The sequence below is a fragment of the Bubalus kerabau genome, chromosome 17, assembly GCF_029407905.1.
Source record: "Bubalus kerabau isolate K-KA32 ecotype Philippines breed swamp buffalo chromosome 17, PCC_UOA_SB_1v2, whole genome shotgun sequence".
Lineage (NCBI taxonomy): Eukaryota > Metazoa > Chordata > Mammalia > Artiodactyla > Bovidae > Bubalus > Bubalus kerabau.
This window is the reverse complement of record NC_073640.1, coordinates 55,243,150-55,259,711: the sequence shown is the minus strand read 5'-3', so window position 1 is coordinate 55,259,711 and position 16,562 is coordinate 55,243,150. Positions and strand designations below refer to the sequence as shown.

Below are 16,562 nucleotides of genomic sequence, written 5' to 3'. Positions count from 1 at the left end.
ATATGGGGTACTATTTTCTTTTAACTTCTTACTATAGAAAACATCAAACATACAAAAGTGGAAGAGGACAATAAAGCCCCGTGCATCTGTCAATCCCAGCTTCAACAATCATCTCACTGGCTCTAAGAGCCAATCCTGCTTTATTCATAAGCCATTCACTTCTCTAGAGTCAATCTGGAGGTGCTATCTCAGAAACATCAGAGAAAACCTCTCAGATTGACACCTCTGCCAGGATATGAATGGCAAGCAAACAGTTATTTGAAGATCAGAGAATAAAGCATTTTCAGGCAAAGGGAACAGCAACGGCAAGTGCCTAAGACGATAAGGCTCAGGTAGACAGCACCCCAGTGGATAGAGGAGGGGATGGGGGTGAAGTCAGAATGAGTGGGTTAGACCAGGTGTATAGCCCCTGAAAAGTGAAAACTGCTCAGTTCTGTCAGACTCTTTGCGACCCCACTCCATGGAATTCTCCAGCCATTTCTACTCCAGGGATTCTTCCCAACCCAGGGATCGAACCCAGGTCTCCCACATTGCAGGCAGATTCTTTACCAGCTGAGCCACCAGGGAAGCCCAAGAATATTGGAGTGGGTTGCCTATCCCTTCTCCAGGGGATCTTCCCGACCCAAAAATCGAACCGGGGTCTCCTGCAATGTAGGTGTATTCTTAAACAGCTGAGCTACCAGGGAAGTGAAAGTGTTTGTGGCTCAGTCCGTCCTACTGTTTGCGATGCTATGGACTGAAGCCCAAAAGGCTCCTCTGTCCATGGAATTCTCTAGGCACGAATACTGGAGTGGGTTTTCATTCCCTTCTCCAGGGGATCTTCCTGACCTTGGGATCGAACCCAGGTCTCCTGCATTACATGCAGATTCTTTACCGTCTGAGCCACTAGGGAAGCCCCAGGGACCTGATAAAGCCTTTGATTTTCTTTCCAGGTGTAATGGGATCTCATTGGAGAGTTTTCAATTGGAAAGTGAGTCATTTCCAGGAAGACTAAGAATGCTGCAATAGCTTCCTATACTCTCATCTTAAAGTCTGAGCTCTTAACTTCACCTGGAGGAACTTCCCCTCCCTTTGTTCCAGGCATACTAAACTGCTTTCACTTCCTCAAACCATTCAACTTTTTAAAAAATCTGCCTCGAGGCCTTTGTCCTTGCTCTTCCCGGTGCCAAAGACTCCCTGGGGCATGCGCCTCCTGTGACTCCCACAGCTTCCTCTGCTGTACTCATCCCAAGTCTAAGCACTCAGTTGTGGTCCTGATTATAAGTGAATCTCCTTCCTTTGATTGGGAGGCCAGCAGCATAGATGCTGGCTATGCTCGCTGCGGAAACCATAGTGCCCTCTAGCACAAGAGAACAATAAATGTTTATCCTGCTTGTGGGAAGGGAGGGTTGTGAGGGTTGGTAAGGGTCTCGTCCCTTGTGCCCAGACACCAAATGCAAACAGATCCCAATTACACCGAGGATGCCCGCTTCGCGCTAGTCCGCAGTCCCTCTGCGCACGCGCTAGTCAGTCGCCCCCCCCCCCCCCGCCCCCCTCGCCCCATGCCCACCCCAGTACGCCCCGCATATGCTAATCTCTGCGCTCTGGAGTATGGCCCCTCAGGGGAATATGCAAATCAACCCCTCCAGCGCCCTAGGCCTCCCATTGTCCCGCGCTAAGATTATGCAAATGAGCAGGCATCAGGTCCAGGATCCGGGCCGAGCTGACACCCCCACCCCACTCTCGGAGCAGCCTATTATCCGTTGGCGCGTTCATGCGAGCGCTCATGCACGCGCGAGCCTTGCCGTTTCTTGTTCGGTCCGGTTGCGGACTGTACCAAGTAAACCGGACAGCGAGGGGCAAAGCCCGGAACCCCCTGCGCGAGCCTCATCGATGGCCCGACCCAGAGAGCCCCTTTTCCCACTCCGCGACAGGAATGGTCTATCTCGTCGCGCAAGCGCCCTAGGCTCTTCACGCCCCTCGCACTCCCTCCTACCCTACTTGCAGCGCAGGCGCAGAGCCTGGGCGTGCAACCGCTGCCGCCGAGCCAGAACTGGGGCCGCCAGCGCCGGTGAGTGTCCGGGATGGAGGTGCGCGGGGCATGCTGGGAAGCGGGCACTACGGCAGCGCTGCATGATGGGAGTGACGGCTCCCGTCACCGAGGAGTCGGCAGCGGTCTTGGGCTGTGATGACTCGAAAGCGAGACCCAGGCTCCCTTTTCTCCCCCAACGCGGCTCTATGCCGCTCTGGGGGCATCCGGGGAAAACTGGACTCCCTGCCCTAAAGCATTGTGGGAGTCTGGCTACTAGTCGTTAATGGGTCTGGAGCATTCTGGGATTATCCTAGCTTCTTGCGGGGAACCGTCTCTTTTGTCACACACACCTTCCGCTCAGCGTCCTGGAAGCTTGGAGTGCTTTGACGAAGAGCGCCTTGGAAGGTGGTCGTTACAGGCCCAAGGCATCCTGGGAGAAATTGCAGTACCAGGGCACTGTGGGCACTGGTCCTTATAGTCCTAGGATTTTGCTCTTGCTTCTTCTCCCTAGCATTGTGGGAACGGGTGCCCATTATGTTCGCGCTTGGCGTCTTGGGAGTTGGACGTTGTGGGGTCTCCGGCACTGTGTTATGATAGAGGGAGTCTCATTTATTCCCCTCTAAGATCGTGGAAGCCAGTCTGGCCCCCATATTCACGTGGGAATGGGACTTGAGCACCGAGGAATGTTTCCATCTGACATCTGTAATACTCTGGGAGGGGCTTAGTGTGCTGTGGGCTTGGGGATGGGTAGGCAGGACTGCTGAGCAATGTCTCCTGGTAATCCCATAGGAAGTTCTGATTGTCCCTGGTGTATGGTTGCCAGTTAAAATATAGACCACCCGGTTAGATTTGAATTTCAGATAAACAACAAAGAATTGATTAATATACCTATGTTCCATGCAATATTTGAGATGTACATTTCTAAAAGACCATCTGTTTATCGCAAATTGAAATTTAACTGGGTGTTGTATATTTTTATTTACTAAATCTGGCAACCTATCCTGGCATGAAGTAGAATTCCCAAATTAAATGGGGCCCTATAGGCAATGGGCTTCCCTGGTGGCTCAGATGGTAAAAAAAAAATTTGCCTGCAATGCAGGAGATCCAGGTTCAATCCCTGGGTTGGGAAGATCACCTGGAGAAGGAAATGGCAATCCACTCCAGTATTCTTGCCTGGAGAATTCCATGGACAGAGGAGTATAGTGGGCTACAGTCCATGGGGTAGCAAAGAGTAGGACACGACTGAGTGGCTAACACTATAGGCAATAGCGTATTATAAGAACTCTTCTCTGCCATTTATGAATTCTTTCTGACTTAAAGCCCAATCCAGGTGTCTTTAGAAAGCTCACCTGCCGCTTTTAGTCCCCAGCATTAAACATGACCCCTTAGGCTTAGGATCATGTATTTTCCACCATATTACCCAATACCCAGCACGGGCCTTGGCATGTAAGAGGTGCAGCTGAGGCTGCCAGCCCCTTCATAATTTGCTCAGCCTGGCACTCTGCTGTCAAGAAGCACAGTGAGAGACAAAAGAAGTGCCATGTGTACGTGTGTAGTGTTGATGAAGAGGGAGAGAAAGTAGAGGAGTTGGAAGGCATCTTCAAAGAGGCAGAGGTGGTGTTTGGCTGGGGAGAAGCATAGAGGTTTTTGTATGTGAGGTGGGTTCAGAGAGAGATTAAGAGTTCTCCAAGCAGAGAGTAGGGAAGAAGCCCATTCTAGATAGCAATTGCAGGATTACTGAGCCTCACAGTTGTGAAGAAGGGGCTTCCCTGGTAGCTCAGCTGGTAAAGAATCCGCCTGCAATGCGGGAGACCTGGGTTCGATCCCTGGGTTGGGAAGATCCCCTGGAGGAGGGCATGGCAACCCACTCCAGTATTCTTGCCTGGAGAATCTCCATGGACAGAGGAGCCTGGCATGCTACAGTCCATGGGTCATAAAGAGCTGGACATAACTGAGCGACTAAGCGCACAGTTGTGAAAAATCTTGGTGTTCACAGGGAGAGGTGAGAGTCTGAAATGACTGAGGTTTATAGAGGGTTGGGGGTGGGGACACTAATAGCCACCATTAATGAAGTACCTGCCACATACCAGCATTTGATACACATGAATCTACTGAATTTTCAAAAAATCTTTTCAGCTGAAGGATCATTTTTTGAGAGGTAGGATGACATGGCTTTAAATCCTAGTTCACCCACCCACGATTTGGTACGACCTTGGGCTACTTGTTAATCCTCTTTGTGCTTCAGTTTCCTCATCTGTACAAAAGAGATAATAATCTGTCTCACTATGGTTACAAATACATAAATTAAGCTCTGGAAGACTTTTTTGTACCTAGGAGGAAATAGACTAGAGAACGTAGGCCCTTTGCTAGAAGCTGCACAATTAGAATGTGGCAGATTTAGGATTCAGACCTAGATATCCTCTTGCCAGGGTGTAAACTGATAAAGAATTAGGGCTAACAGTCACAAATTAAGTGCAGCCATGCTGCTGCTGCTGCTAAGTCACTTCAGTCGTGTCCGACTCTGTGCGACCCCATAGACGGCAGCCCACCAGGCTCCCCCGTCCCTGGGATTCTCCAGGCAAGAGCACTGGAGTGGGTTGCCATTTCCTTCTCCAATGCATGAAAGTGAAAAGTGAAAGGGAAGTCGCTCAGTTGTGTCCGACTCTTAGCGACCCCATGGACTGCAGCCCACCAGGCTCCTCCGTCCATGGGATTTGCCAGGCAAGAGTACTAGAGTGGGGTGCCATCGCCTTACTAGTTGTTAAAATACAGAATGACTTCTAGACTGGTTGGTGTATCACCAGTATACCAAGTAATCCCTACCCCTGCTTCCTAATTTGGAGTCTTCTCCCAACTCCAGGGCCCAGCAAGTAAGGATTAATGCCTGGCAAGAGGCCCACATTCCACTCTCAGTCCTGATTGGTGCTCATGTTAGTACTCCTTGTTAAATAATTTGGAATATTATCCTTTCACACCCCATTGAATGAGAACCAGATGGGGAAATTAAAGCCCACAAGAGGGACAGAGCCTGCAGTCAAGGCCCTGTAGACAGCTAGGACAGAGCTGGGATCATCTGCCTTACCCACACTGAGCACACTGAGTCCTGGGGAGGCAGATGCTATGTAAAAATTTATTGTCGCCACAGGTCTTTCCTTCCCCTGTCCAGCATCCCTCACTACGAGCCGACATCCACATTAGAAGACCTGTGGCCAAGGTGTGGCTGTGGAAAGCTGGCCAGGGAGGGACACTGCCCAGCTTCTGCTCTGCTCCTGTCTCCTGTCCCCTCCCCCGGCCATGACAGAGACCCGTGAGCCAGCTGAGACGGGGGGCTACGCCAGCTTGGAAGAAGATGACGAGGACCTTTCTCCAGGTGAGACGGCCTTAGAGGCGGTAGTGTCGGCTTGTGTATCATCCTGGTTTGGGACTGGGGCTCTGCTAAGAAATCTTGACCACGAGTGGTTCCTTGTCTCGCTAGGTGTTCTCTTCCCATTAGGACTCTGTGCTCTGCTGGGGGATCCCTTCCTGCTGAGACTGCTGTGGGTTGTAGATTGGCTGGAATTGCTCTCCTTGTTGGGGTCACTTTCTTGGTTGGATATTCTGGTTCGGCTGTGGTCTCTCTTCTTTCCAGGAGTTCTAGATCGGCTGTGATCTCTCCCCTTGCTGGAGGTTCGAGATCGTCTGTGATCTCTCTCTTTTCTGGAGGTTCTAGTTTGGCTGTGATCTCTCTCCTTGCTGGGGGTTCTAGGTTGGCTGTGATCTCTCCCCTTGCTGGAGGTTGGAGATCGTCTGTGATCTCTCTCTCTTCTAGGGGTTCTAGATCGGCTGTAATATCTTTCCTTGCTGAGGGTTCTAGTTTGGCTGTACTCTCTCTCCTTGCTGGGGGTTCTGGATCGACTGTGGTCTCTCTCTTCACTGGGGGTCCTAGATCGGCTGTGGTCTCTTTCTTTGCTGGGGGTTCTAGACCATATGCGACCTCTCTCCTTGCTGTGAGTTCTAGATCGCCTGTAACCGCTCTCCTTGCTGTGGCTTCTAGACTGGCTGTGACTTCTTTCCTTTCTGGGGGTTCTAGATTGGTTATAATTTTTCCCCTTGCTGCAGATTCTTGACTGACTTTGTCTTCCCGTCTGACTGGGAGTTCCCTTCCGGGTACGACTTCTTGCCCTGCTGTGATTTCTCTTCCAACTGTGACTTCTCACCCTGCTGTAGGTCCTCTCCTGACTGTGACTTCTTGCCCTTCTGGGTGTTCTCGACCGGCTGTGACTTTGGGGCCGGCTGGGGCTGCTAGACCTGCTGTGACTTTGGGGCCGGCTGGGCATACTCTCCTGGTTGTAACTCTCGACCTTGCTGAACGCTTCAGTCGGGCTGTAACTCCATTCCCTGCCGGGGGTAATCATCTGATTGTAACTCTTTACCCTCCGCGACGATGATGGAGACTGGCTGTAACCTGTCTCCTCGAAGGGAGTTCGAGTGGGGCTGTAACTCTTTGCCCTGCTGGAGGTTGCAGCCGGGCTGGAACTCTTTCCCATATCAGAGGCTCCTGGGGAGCTGTAGCTCTTCTTTCGGCTCACACTTCTAGGCTGGCTCTCACTCCTTTCCTGGTTGCTGGTTCTAGGCCGGCTGTAACTCTTCCCCATACCCTGTTTTTGCTGGGAAGTAGGAGTTCTCACCTTGCTGGGCATGCCTGGTCTGGCACCTTGAGTTTTTATCCTGCTTGGCGTGCTGGCCCTGTTGGCTGACTGCTTGGAGCTGCGGCTTCCCTTTCTGCCAGGAGTTCTGCCCCGGCTGCGGGTGCCTCGGTGCTGGGGGCATCTTACCCCGCTGGCCTTGCTGACCCTGGTGTCGGTGCTGGCCCGGGTGTTGGTGCTGGCTTTGCTGGGCGTGCGTGCCTGGCTGTGGACTCGCGACTTGTGGCTGGGCTGGTTAGAAGGGGCTGTCTTGGTCTTCGCCCATTTGGGAGATTTGGAACTGCTTGGGCTTGTAACTGAGGTGGGGGCTGTGGACGGTTTGGTGGATGCCGAGGGGCTGTTGGGCACTGCCGATTTGGGGGTCTTCAAGGAGGCGGGAGGCTTGGGAGATGCTGTGGGCATCGGGGGTCCAGTGGGTGCCGGAGATGTGCTGGGCTTTGGGGCTCTCGTAGGTGGAGAAGGCATGGTGGCCGTGAAAGGGCTCGTGGGCCTGGAAGTCACGGTGGACACAAAAGGCCTGGTAGCCACAGGTGACTACCTGATTGCCTTGCTCAAGTCAACTTCGTGAAGTCACAGTGGGCAGTGAAGACTCTGGAGGGGTGGTGTGAAGTCAGAGGTGGGAGGAGAAAGAGGGGTGGGGCCCAAGCTTTGGGCTGGGCCCAAAGCTGGAGGTGTGCTTCACAGCCCTTCAGCATATGCCTCCTCAGGCTGCCTTATGCTCAGGATAAGGAGAGGATGCAGAGAGGGGTGAGACCCAGGTCCTGCCCTCCAGGAGTTTCCAGTCTCCACACCCAGACATTCACTGCCCAGGCCAGGTGGTCAGGGTATGTTGGGGGTAGGGGGAACCCAGACAAGAGAGGCACTGACCACCTGGGCAGTTCGCGAGGACCTCACAGAGGAGGTGACATGGAGCTGGGGCCTTAAAGAGGAGCAGGAGTTTGCTAGTCAAGAAGGAAAGGGTCGTGGAGCAGGGCGGCCCTGCTCATCCCACCCACGCGGCCTGTTGAGGACCCCAGATGAGTCAGCCCTGCCCCGAGGGCTTCCTAGCCTGATGGGGGAGACATTCTGGGGCCCAGATGGCTGCAGCCCTTGGGACAGTGACGGGGAGGTGGAGCCAGGGTGGAGGGAAGAGGGCAGAAACCCCCCCACCTGAAGTCATCGGGGTGGTGACTTCAAGGAGGACGGAGCCTGTGCTGGGTCCTGAAGGATGAGTAGAAGGTCGCCAGGCAGACAGAGTGGGGAACAGCGTTCCAGGCCCAGGGACCAGCCCACGCCAAGGCTCTTTACATGACAGAGAGAGAGCAGGACAGAGGCAGGAACCAGTAAGAGACAGGGAGCCACAGAGAGGCACAGACATTTATAACCTGGGCTTCCAAGCTGGGTGATGCTGGGGACCCAGCAGTGAGTCAGCCCAGGCCTGTCCGCTGATCAGTGGGGAAGAACTTCGGATGGGCACCTCCCTGAAGGTTCAGGACTAGGACAGCCAGAGAGCAGAAGTGACTGGCTGCCTGGGGTCAGGAGATCTGGGATACCCTCAGCAAAGAGGAAGGTCTTAAAGGCTAACAGGAGACATTCCCAGCACATGGGAAAGCCACAGAAAAGGCTGTCAAATTGAATGCCAGGCACAAGGGAAGTGTTCTAGATGCTCGGGGCACAGCCATGAATGAGACAAAGCCCCTGCTCTCGGGGACAGGCAGTAAACACGTAGCAGGAGTTGCATACAGTAAACTGAGGAGACGGATAAAGCTGAGTGAGGGGCGTAGGGAGTGCTCAGGAGGGACTGCCAGTCAGACTTTCTGACCAGGTGTTCACCGAGATGACGCCTGAGCAGAAGTGTGATGGAAGGGAGGGATCAAGCCCAGCTCCATCTGCAGAAAGGGAGGCGAAGGCCCTGAGGTGGGGTCTGGCCTGGGTGTTGAGGGATGTGAGGAATGTGGCTGGCCCAGTTGTAACGGGGTCCCCATACGCTGCTGGGGGAGACTAAGGCGGAGGGCCATGGACGAAGGGCTGAGCGGTCGCAGTCTTAGGAGATGTTCTTGGCAGGCTCAGGCCACCATTCCTAAAGCAGCCAGTATTTCCCACACTGCCACTGCTACCACAGGAGGGGCTCCCTCTGACGGGCTGGGGTCCACAGCCCCGTACAGCTGTTGGTGTCGCCCTTCCCTGTATATCCACTTTACACTTTTTACTTTATTTAAACGTAAATTTGTCCTAGGCATGTCCTTCATACCCATGAAATCACAGTAATACACCTATTCTTACAAATATTTTAACTCACTTTACTAGATGTTTTTTGTATACATATATACATATATATATATATATATGTATGTGTATATAAAAGACATATATATATATTTATAAAGGGCTTCCTGGTGGCTCAGCAGTAAAGAGTCTGCCTGCAGTGCAGGAGATGTGGGTTCGATCCCTGGGTAGGGAAGATCCCCTGGAAAAGGGATAGGCTGCCTTCTCCAGTATTCTTGGGCTTCCCAGTGGCTCAGCGGTAAGGAATCTGCCTACAGTGCAGGAGATCTGATTCAATCCCTGGGTCAGGAAGATCCCCTGGAGAGGGCATGGCAACCTTCTCCAGTATTCTTGCCTAGAGAGCCCCATGGACAGAGGAGCCTGGCGGGCTACAGTCCACGGGGTTGCAAAGAGACAGACACAACTTAAGCAACTGAGTATGCACTCATGCATATATATTAATATAAAACCATGTATTTCAAAGTATGTATATATATGTGTTTTAATTTGCTGAAATATCTGCTCAAGTGTTTGCCTCCCTAAATAAGCTGTGCTAGGCCATCACCCACATTTAGCTTTCCCTTTTAGCTGTGTGACTGGAGGCCGGTGAGTCACCGCATCTCCATGCCTCGGTTTCCCCATTTGTCACTTAGGAATAATAACAGTAACTCTCTCAGGGTGGTTGTAAAGATTAGTTGAGTTAATATTTATAAAAAATAAGGTTCTTGGGAATACCCTGGTAGTATAGTGGTTAGGACTCAGTGCTTCCATCGCAGGGAGCATAGGTTCGATCCCTGGTTGAGGAACTAAGGTCCGGCATGCTGCACGGCATGGCCAAAAAAACCCCCAAAGTTCTTAAAATAGCAGTGGACACTATCACTGTTGCTTTTATTATTCCTATTTCTCCTACTTTGTTCTTTTTAACCCCCTAAGATGCAGTTCTTTAAAGATGTGCGTTTCCTTGACACACAGATTCCTAGCACTTCCTGCGTGCCGGGCTGTTCTGTGCGACGGGGGTTCGTCAGTGCAGAGAGCAGGGTTGGGCCCAGTACTGCAGTGAGTCTGCATGGGTCTCCTGGAGGGGACAGCCAGGCACAGCCCTCTGTCCTGTGACGCACTGTCTTCTTACCCACCACCCCCTGCAGGCCCCGAGCATTCCTCTGACTCCGAGTACACTCTCTCAGAGCCAGACTCAGAAGAGGAAGACGAGGAAGAAGAGGAGGAGGAGGAGACCACTGACGATCCTGAATATGACCCCGGCTACAAGGTGAAGCAGCGCCTGGGTGGGGGCCGTGGTGGTCCATCCCGCCGGGCCCCCCGTGCGGCCCAGCCTCCCGGCCCCCCAGCCCAGCCCTGCCAGCTCTGTGGCCGCTCACCCCTCGGGGAGGCCCCTCCGGGCACCCCACCTTGCCGGCTCTGCTGCCCTGCGGTAGCCCCCCAGGAAGCACCAGCCCCTGAAACGCGGGCCCTCGGGGAGGAAGAGGGGGGCGCGCCTCGGGCTGGGGAGGGCCAACCCACCGGGAGGGACGAGGAGGACGAGGAGGAGGAGGAGGAGGAGGGCACCTACCACTGCACCGAGTGCGAGGATTCCTTCGACAGCCTCGGCGAGCTGCACGGGCACTTCATGCTGCACGCCCGCGGGGAGGTGTAGGCAGAGCCCCACCCAGGGCGCCGGTAGAGGGGCGGGGGTGGGGGGGGGGGCGGGAGGGGTGGGAGGAGGGGGCTGAGGACACTGGGGTGGTCAAGGGGATGGGGTCCCTCCAATCTGTGTCGTCTTAGCAGTAGACATGTGAAGGCCAGAATAAAAGCCAAATTCTGTCGGTCCAGTGTGCCTTTGGGGTGTGTGTGTAAGCTCAAGTGTGTGAGGCGTGAGCCTGGGCATTTACCTCACCATCCCCGGGCTCCTTCTTGGGGAAACCTTAGGATCATTGTCACCACGATAATTAATGTTTACTAAGTGCATAGTTCAATGTGGTTTCTGTGTATTTAATCATAGACCCTATGATGTGCAGGCTCAGACACAAGAGGGTTTTGTTTCTCACTCACATGGTAGTCCAAGGTTGGCGAGTAACCTGCATATGGTGATTTGGAGATGCCCAGGCCATCCTTTTGTCATTCACATGGTCATGGCTGGATGTCCCTGGCTGGGGCTCTGTGGGTGGAAGAGGAGAAGCTCACATGCTTGCGGAGAAGCCCCAGCCTGGAAGGGGCACATACCGCTGCCACTTAGCGTTCTATGGCTGAGAGATGAATCACCTGACCGCAGCTCGCTGCAAGGGAGTGTGGGAAAGGCGGTCTCGCCAAGTGCCCAGAAAGCAGAAAACGTTTGTGGAAGACGGCGAGCACGCTCTGCCACTTCATCCAAGAACCTTCACAAAGAGGACTTTAATTATAATCATAGCTCTGCTTCCTGAGCGCTTCCTGAGTGCCAAACGCCAGTCCAAGAGCTTTATGTATTCAGTGTATTGACTCAGAAAAGTTGTGCATCTAGGAACACACAAAAATAGAACCTTAATTATAATTTCAGCTGCCGTTTCCCCAACACTTAACAGAGTGCTGCATTTTATTTGCATGAGATCATCAGGCCCTTAGAATAACTCTGCAAGGTAGGGACTGTGAGCCATTAATTCACTTAACAAATATCTTTTCAATTCTTGGCTGTGTGCTAAGCATTGAGAACACACCAGTGAATAAGATAAAATCCTTGTGTTCATGGAGCTTACCTGGAAGTGAGAAGGGGCCCCTGGTGGGGACAGATAGTAAACAAGAAATAGACGAGAAAGGTGTAACATGCTTGATGGTGCTAAGCACTGTGGAGGAGACTAGAGCAGAGCAGAGAACAGTTCTGAAAGAGAGTGCAGTTTTAAATAGTGGTGTCACCTCCCTGAGGTGAAGAGAGACCAGAGAAGGGGAGGGAGGGAGCCTGGCGCTGGGGTGGGAGGAGCCGTCTAGGTGAGGGCATGGGGCATCAAGGAGGCCAGAGTGGCTGGAGGGATGAGGTCAGAGTTGGGAGTAGAGGGCCAGCTCGTGACAGCCATGTGGAAACACCAGCTCTCGCTCTGAGACGGGAAATACTAATTCCCAGAAGCTTGGCATCAAAGCTTCTTTGAAAATAGAAGCTTAATTATAATAATAGCTACCATTTACTGTGTGCCAAGCTCTGTTCTAAGGCGCTTTACATGTGTTAACTCACAGAAGCTTGGCAACTAAGAACCCTCAAGAATAGAATCTGAATTACCATAATGGCTCATGGCTGACCAGACCCTGGGCTAAGCACTCTATAGGGATGTTCACATCGGATCCTTTATGAGGTAGGGACCGTTATTTATTCCCATTCATTCAACACTGATGTATTGAGCATGCAGGTGATACAGGTACTATTTGGGGAGCGGGGAACAGAGTGGTAAACACAATGAATAAAAATTTCTGCCTTTGTGGTGGTTATAACAGTGAAAACAGATACTTGAATATTTAAGCAAAATGTATAGAATGGGCATTTCCCTGATGGTCAAGTGGCTAAGACTGCACTCCCAACGGAGGGGGCCCAGTTTGAATCCCTGGTCAGGGGACTAGATCCTACATGCTGCAATGGAAAGAACCTGAAAGCCACAACTAAAACTGAGTATGGCCAAAACAAACAACAAAAAAGGTATAGAATGTTAGCAGGTTATAAGTGCTGTGGAGGAAAAAAGAGAAGAGGAATGGGAGGCTTTTGTGTGTGTGAAGCAGTTTCAAATGAGGTAGTCAGGGAAGGCTTCACTGAGAAGGTGACATCAGAGGAGACCTAGATGGGGAGGAGCAGGCCCTGTGGCTGTGGGGACAGCAGGTGCAAAGGCCCTGCTTGGGATGCTTATGGCAGGGCACCTGGGGCGAGAGGCTGTTGCTGAGGAAGGCAGTGGGGAGACTGGTGGGAGCGTAGGGGCGGAGGGCCACTTCACATAGGGCGTAATACCGGCTTTGACTTTCTCTCCATGTCTGTCTTCGTAATCCTTAGAACTACAGGGGCCATGATCATGACATTTTGCAGCTGGGGCACAGGGAGGTTGAGGAATCTGCTAGAGGTCACATAGCTAGAAAGAAGCAGAAGCTAGGTTTGAATCCAGACAACTGGCTGCAGGGCACACATTCTTAGCCACTAAGCCACACACCAGAAATGGCTGTCCATAGCCATCATCTGACTTGCAGGAGTGCATTTGGTCTCCAGAGTTACTGAGGTTTTTAAAATCATGTTGGTCAACAACATTGAAAAACTGGGCAGATCTGGAACAGAAATGGAAGTTTCCAGCATCCCTGTGAGATTGATGGCTGCACTCACAATCCCACGGGGTGAAAGTTTGCTAGAGCTGAGTGGGGGTCACCTCCTATCAACGGGGCATTCCTTCCTGCATGCCCAGACCCCACCATCTGGCATCTGGACCCCTCATACCCTGCTTGTGTCACCAATTTGTGGTACCTGCTTGGCCCCAAAAGATAATTTATGTTTTGATGTCTGTTACAGGATTATGACCAAAGCATCTTTCAAAACCCCATACTGTTATCCTGGAAGCTCCGAATCTGACATTTATCTACTCTTTGAAACTTTCATAACCACTCTAGCTTAACATCAATGAGTCTCAGAATCATCAAAGCATTGGGTTGGCCAAAGAGTTCATTCACGTTTTTCCATAAGATGTTACGAGGGCTTCCCTGGTGGCTCAGTGTTAAAGAAAGAACCTCTGGAGAAGGAAATGGCAACCCACTCCAGTATTCTTGCCTGGAGAATCTCATAGACAGAGGAGCCTGTGGGGTCCCCAAAGAGTCAGACACAACTTAGCAACTAAACCACCACCACACAACCACCTCAGAATCTCAGTAGCTGAGCCAAGATGTTATGGAAAAATCCTAATGACCTTTTTGGCCAACTCAGTAGAAACTCACAGCTCAATAAAACAACAGATGGATTTTATTTCCTGGGGCAGCATGCCTCAGCCCTATTCTACCTTAAGACGGGGCTTTCTAAACACAGAAGTAGAGAATTACCCCTTCGTCAGCAAAAGTTCCTAAGGATCGTGAGAGACTGAGAATCAGGAGAACTGGTCTGCTGCCAGTGGAGTCCTTCAGTTCTTCAGAGCCTAGAGGAAATAGAGGCCAAGTGAGGAATTCCGGAGGACTCTGTACTGGGAGATGGTCACACAGGTACTAGAAAGCTAAGAGCACAAACTTAGGTTCAAAGTATGGTAACTGAGAAATTAGTGTCTGCAGGAAGCTCCCACATCTAGGACTGCGATGCAGAAAGAGAAGTACAATGGCCAGTGGGAGCCACATGTGTGGCTGGTACAGGGATCAGTGACCCCATAGCTCCTGCTTAAACCCTAAGTGGGGCACAGCGCTCTGGCTGAGTGTGTGAGGAGATACTGGAGCTTGAACTGCTGCTGGAGGGGCTCCAGCAGGACCCCTTCTTCCCTCTTTGACCTTCTTTCTGCCCTTAGGTCTTATGGGATGAAGTTAAGGAAGCCAGCTCTCCAGGGAGTCTGGGAAGTACAGCTGCCAAAAGCCCAGGATGACAGAACAGCGTGGAAGGGTGGGCTGAGGCTGAGAGCAAAGTAAGCCAGTAGGCAGTCAAGGAGTTCTTTATGGAGCCGCCATGGTAAGCGCTATCCTAGGTGCTGAGGATGAAGCTGTGAGGAAGATGCAACACTCACCCTCAGGAGCTCGGATTCCAGAGGAAGGACACAGGTGATGATATAAACACAGGAGTTACAGTTCCAAGTGGTGAAGTGTGCTGGGAAGAAAGTGAATCAGGGCAAGGGTTGGAGGTGCTGTTGTAGCCAAGGAGGACCTCTCTGAGGTGGCAGGCATTGAGACCTGAGTAGCAAGGAGGCAGCCTGGCAAAGTTCTGGGTAAGATGAAGCAGAGAGTGCAGAGGCTCCGAGGCAGATGTCAGCCTGGCCAGTGTGCCTGGAGTGTAGGGAAGACGACAGCTCCATCCCTGGAGCTGAGACTGCTTTGGGGGCTGGGGCCTTGGCACTGTTGGGTTTTGTGGTCCTGGTTAAGGTCTTTCAATGTTACTTACAGGATGCCATTGGAGGGTGAGTCTTTTTTTTTCCGCTCCCAAACTACTACTCTTAGACCTGAGCATGCAGGCACTTTGCCCCAGGTCTGCACCTCAGAAAGTCTTTTTTTTTTTTTTTTTTCTTCTTATTTATTTATTTGACTGTGCTGGGTCTTAGCTGCAGCATGTGGGATCTAGTTCCACATTCAGGGATCAAACCCAGGCTCCCTGCATTGGGAGCATAGTCTTAGCCACTGGACCACCAGGGAAGTCCCCCATTGGAGGGTTTTTAATGAGTGATGTGAGCTGATTTCCATATACACAGGGGTGGTTTGTGGTAAACAGACTGGGAGGTGGGGGTGGGGGGAGCAGTAATAACAGGAGAACCTGCCTCCTTCTGTCTTCTTGCTCTGCCACCATGGGGTCCCCTCTCCTGGTCCAAGATGGCTGGAGACCATGTCCACATTCCAGGTGGGAAGGTGGAGGAAAAGTAGGCTCCTTTCTGAAGCTTGAAGACTCTACCCAGGAATTTAGTCAGAACTGTATCATATGGCCACATCTAGCTGCAAGGAAATGTGGGAGATGCTGTCTTTGTAGCCAGCATATGCCTAGCTAAAAACTGGGAGATGGCTCAGTCTCTGTGGGCTTTCAAAATATCCCTCAGTTCAAACAGAGTCTGTGATTATTTTGTGCAAAGCATTGACCATTGTTTCTGGGGCAGAACAGGTAATGTGAGGGAGTAACACTGGCCCAGTGGAACTCAGCCCAGAATGGGACCTTTTCAGAGCTGAAAATAGGATCTTAATGGAATATCTCCCAGTGCTGGCCAAATACAACAGGAAACAGAAGGTATCTCTGTTTGACTCCAAACCAGTTCCCCTACAGGGCCAGCTGTAGCACCCCACCCCCCTGTGCCCTTCTGTTCTCTGGGAATTCCTGCTTGAAAGCCAGAGTTCTGTGCTTAGACAGTTTAATGTGGACCTTTTGTTTTTTAATCTTTCGACTACATTGTGAGGCATGTGGGATCTTGGTTCCCCAACCAGGGATTGAAAACCCATGTCCCCTGCATTGAAAGTGCAGAGTCTTAACCACTGGGCCGCCAGGGAAGTCCCACGGATCTTTTGTTTTTAGATACTATTTCTGTTAGTTTATTCATGCCATGTCACCTACACATATAGAAAATAATCCATGACCAGAATGGTACATAAAATTATTTAAACAGTAAGTCAGCCGGAGAAGGCAATGGCACCCCACTCCAGTACTCGTGCCTGGAAAATCCCATGGACGGAGGAGCCTGGTAGGCTGCAGTCCATGGGGTCGCTAAGAGTCAGACACGACTGAGCAACTTCATTTTCACTTTTCACTTTCATGCACTGGAGAAGGAAATGGCAACCCACTCCAGTGTTCTTGCCTGGAGAATCCCAGGGACGGGGGCGCCTGGTGGGCTGCCCTCTATGGGGTCACACAGAGTTGGACACGACTGAAGTGACTTAGCAGCAGCAGCAGCATCTGGGGAGAAGGGGGGCAGAGCTGTCCAATGCCGTGGCCCCTCCTTGAGTGGGAAAGACTGGCAGGGGGGTGGGAAGAGACA

The 16,562-nt window shown here is 51.8% G+C and overlaps 1 protein-coding gene across 2 annotated transcripts; it reads left to right on the top strand.

Annotated features, from left to right (window-relative positions):
* The first annotated feature begins 1,892 nt into the window (after positions 1-1,892).
* ZNF428 (zinc finger protein 428) lies at positions 1,893-10,609 on the top strand. 2 transcript variants are annotated; one of them, XM_055553041.1, is made up of 3 exons: positions 1,893-2,050; positions 5,178-5,381; positions 10,086-10,609. In XM_055553041.1, exons 2-3 carry the CDS (start codon positions 5,306-5,308, stop codon positions 10,589-10,591), a joined length of 582 nt encoding a protein of 193 aa, XP_055409016.1. In that variant the 5' UTR covers positions 1,893-2,050; positions 5,178-5,305; the 3' UTR covers positions 10,592-10,609. The 2 variants fall into 2 exon arrangements, with proteins under 2 accessions (XP_055409016.1, XP_055409015.1); XM_055553040.1 differs by having other exon boundaries at positions 5,157-5,381.
* The last annotated feature ends 5,953 nt before the right edge of the window (positions 10,610-16,562 follow it).